This window comes from Propithecus coquereli, unplaced genomic scaffold (assembly GCF_000956105.1).
Source record: "Propithecus coquereli isolate 6110/MARCELLA unplaced genomic scaffold, Pcoq_1.0 Scaffold53, whole genome shotgun sequence".
Classification (NCBI taxonomy): domain Eukaryota; kingdom Metazoa; phylum Chordata; class Mammalia; order Primates; family Indriidae; genus Propithecus; species Propithecus coquereli.
In genome coordinates this window covers 4217917-4219432 of record NW_012151174.1, presented here as the reverse complement: position 1 = coordinate 4219432, position 1516 = coordinate 4217917, and the positions used below count along the sequence as shown (strand labels likewise).

Below are 1516 nucleotides of genomic sequence, written 5' to 3'. Positions count from 1 at the left end.
TCTCTGTCACTCCAGCTAGAGTACAGTGGCGTCATGATAGCTCACGGCAACCTCAAACTCCTGGGCTCAAGCTATCCTCCTGCCTTGGCCTCCCAAAAAACTAGGATTACAGGTATGAGCCACTGTGCCTGGCCTACTTTGCATGATTTTTAATAGCATATGATATTCCATTATAAAGAGGTGGCTATTCATCTATTCTATTGATGGAAATTTACTATTTCTGATTTTTTTCTATTCTAAAAATGCTTCAGTAAACATCTTTGCTAATAAGTATATATCGTCATAACTATTTTTAGAGAAACTGCTGCACAGTTCTGTTCTGCTATATTGCCAAAATTCAAACTATGTACCAATATACATTTCCACCTTTAGTGTATGAGTGCTTCCTAGTTAAAAAAATCTAAACAGTACAAAAGGGTATATAGTAGAAAGTAACTTCACACAACCCATCATCAGTTTCTTGTGTATCTTTTTGGAGACAGTAACCACATGAAAAGTATACTGGGATGTGTGTACCCCCGATCTTTTTTTTTTTAAAAGACTAAGGGTAACATGCTCTATACATTCTCTTCATTTAATGTATTTCAGGCATCATACTTTATCATTTCCTAAAAATCTATCTCAGTCTTTTAAAAGTATGAACATCTACTGAATAGATGTGTTATTAATGGGCATTTAGGCCATTTCCCTTTTTTTGTTTCAATAAATATCCTTGAACATAATTCTTACTTCATCTGCTCCCCCAGTTCCTAGAAGCAGAAGTGCTGGATCACGCGGAAACTCCTGCAACATAGGAAAGTGCTTGCTTTCCTCCACACTCCCAAAGAACACCACGAAATGACTTACCTCTGCCAACAGGTGACAAAGGTAAATGGCATATTACACCATTAATTTATATTTCTCGGGTTAGATACATCTTTCAAAATGTTCCTTTTTAACGAACTGTTCATATCCTCGGTCCAGTTTCCTGGTAAGCTTTCTTTTCCACTTACAGAATCATTCTGGAGCAACTCACCAGCGGGCTTTTCAGGATCAAGCTCTTCACAGAACTTCCAGAAGTGATAGAAGTCTTCAGGGAAAGAGAGCTTATAATGATTTTCTACTTCTTTTCGAAGCTCACTGGAGACATCAGCTTCACAGGATTTACTCTTCTTCACATCAGCTGTCTTTTCACACTGAAAACGGGCAAACAAAACTTAGTTCTCCACATTAACTTTAGTAACTTCAGTAACCTTCCTCGCATCACCACATTGCTCATTCTTGTTCACCCGACTCAATGGGATACACGTGTTTTCTTTAAGACTCTCTAAGTGGTATTTCTGAGTAAACTCTGGGGATTCTTTTGGGCAAAGAAAAAAGAATAGTTTATATGGTGGTTAAGTGGGACCCACCCGTCTTTAAATATACTGCTCTAAAGGAAACAAAAAACAAGTAAAAAAGAAACAGTAGAGAGCAAGAAAAGAGGAATAAAGAAAAGGCAGGTTTTTCCCTCTTTTATTGAACAAGATGTCATCAT

At 37.3% G+C, this 1516-nt stretch overlaps 1 protein-coding gene across 1 annotated transcript in view; it reads right to left on the bottom strand.

Annotated features, from left to right (window-relative positions):
* LOC105820506 (chromosome unknown open reading frame, human C4orf27) overlaps window positions 1–1516 on the bottom strand; it is a 35657-nt gene that overhangs the window by 21646 nt on the left and 12495 nt on the right. Inside the window, exon 2 of the mRNA XM_012656989.1 lies at window positions 1016–1175. Coding sequence (XP_012512443.1) covers window positions 1016–1175 — 160 coding nt within the window. The remainder of the gene's footprint in view (window positions 1–1015; window positions 1176–1516) is intronic.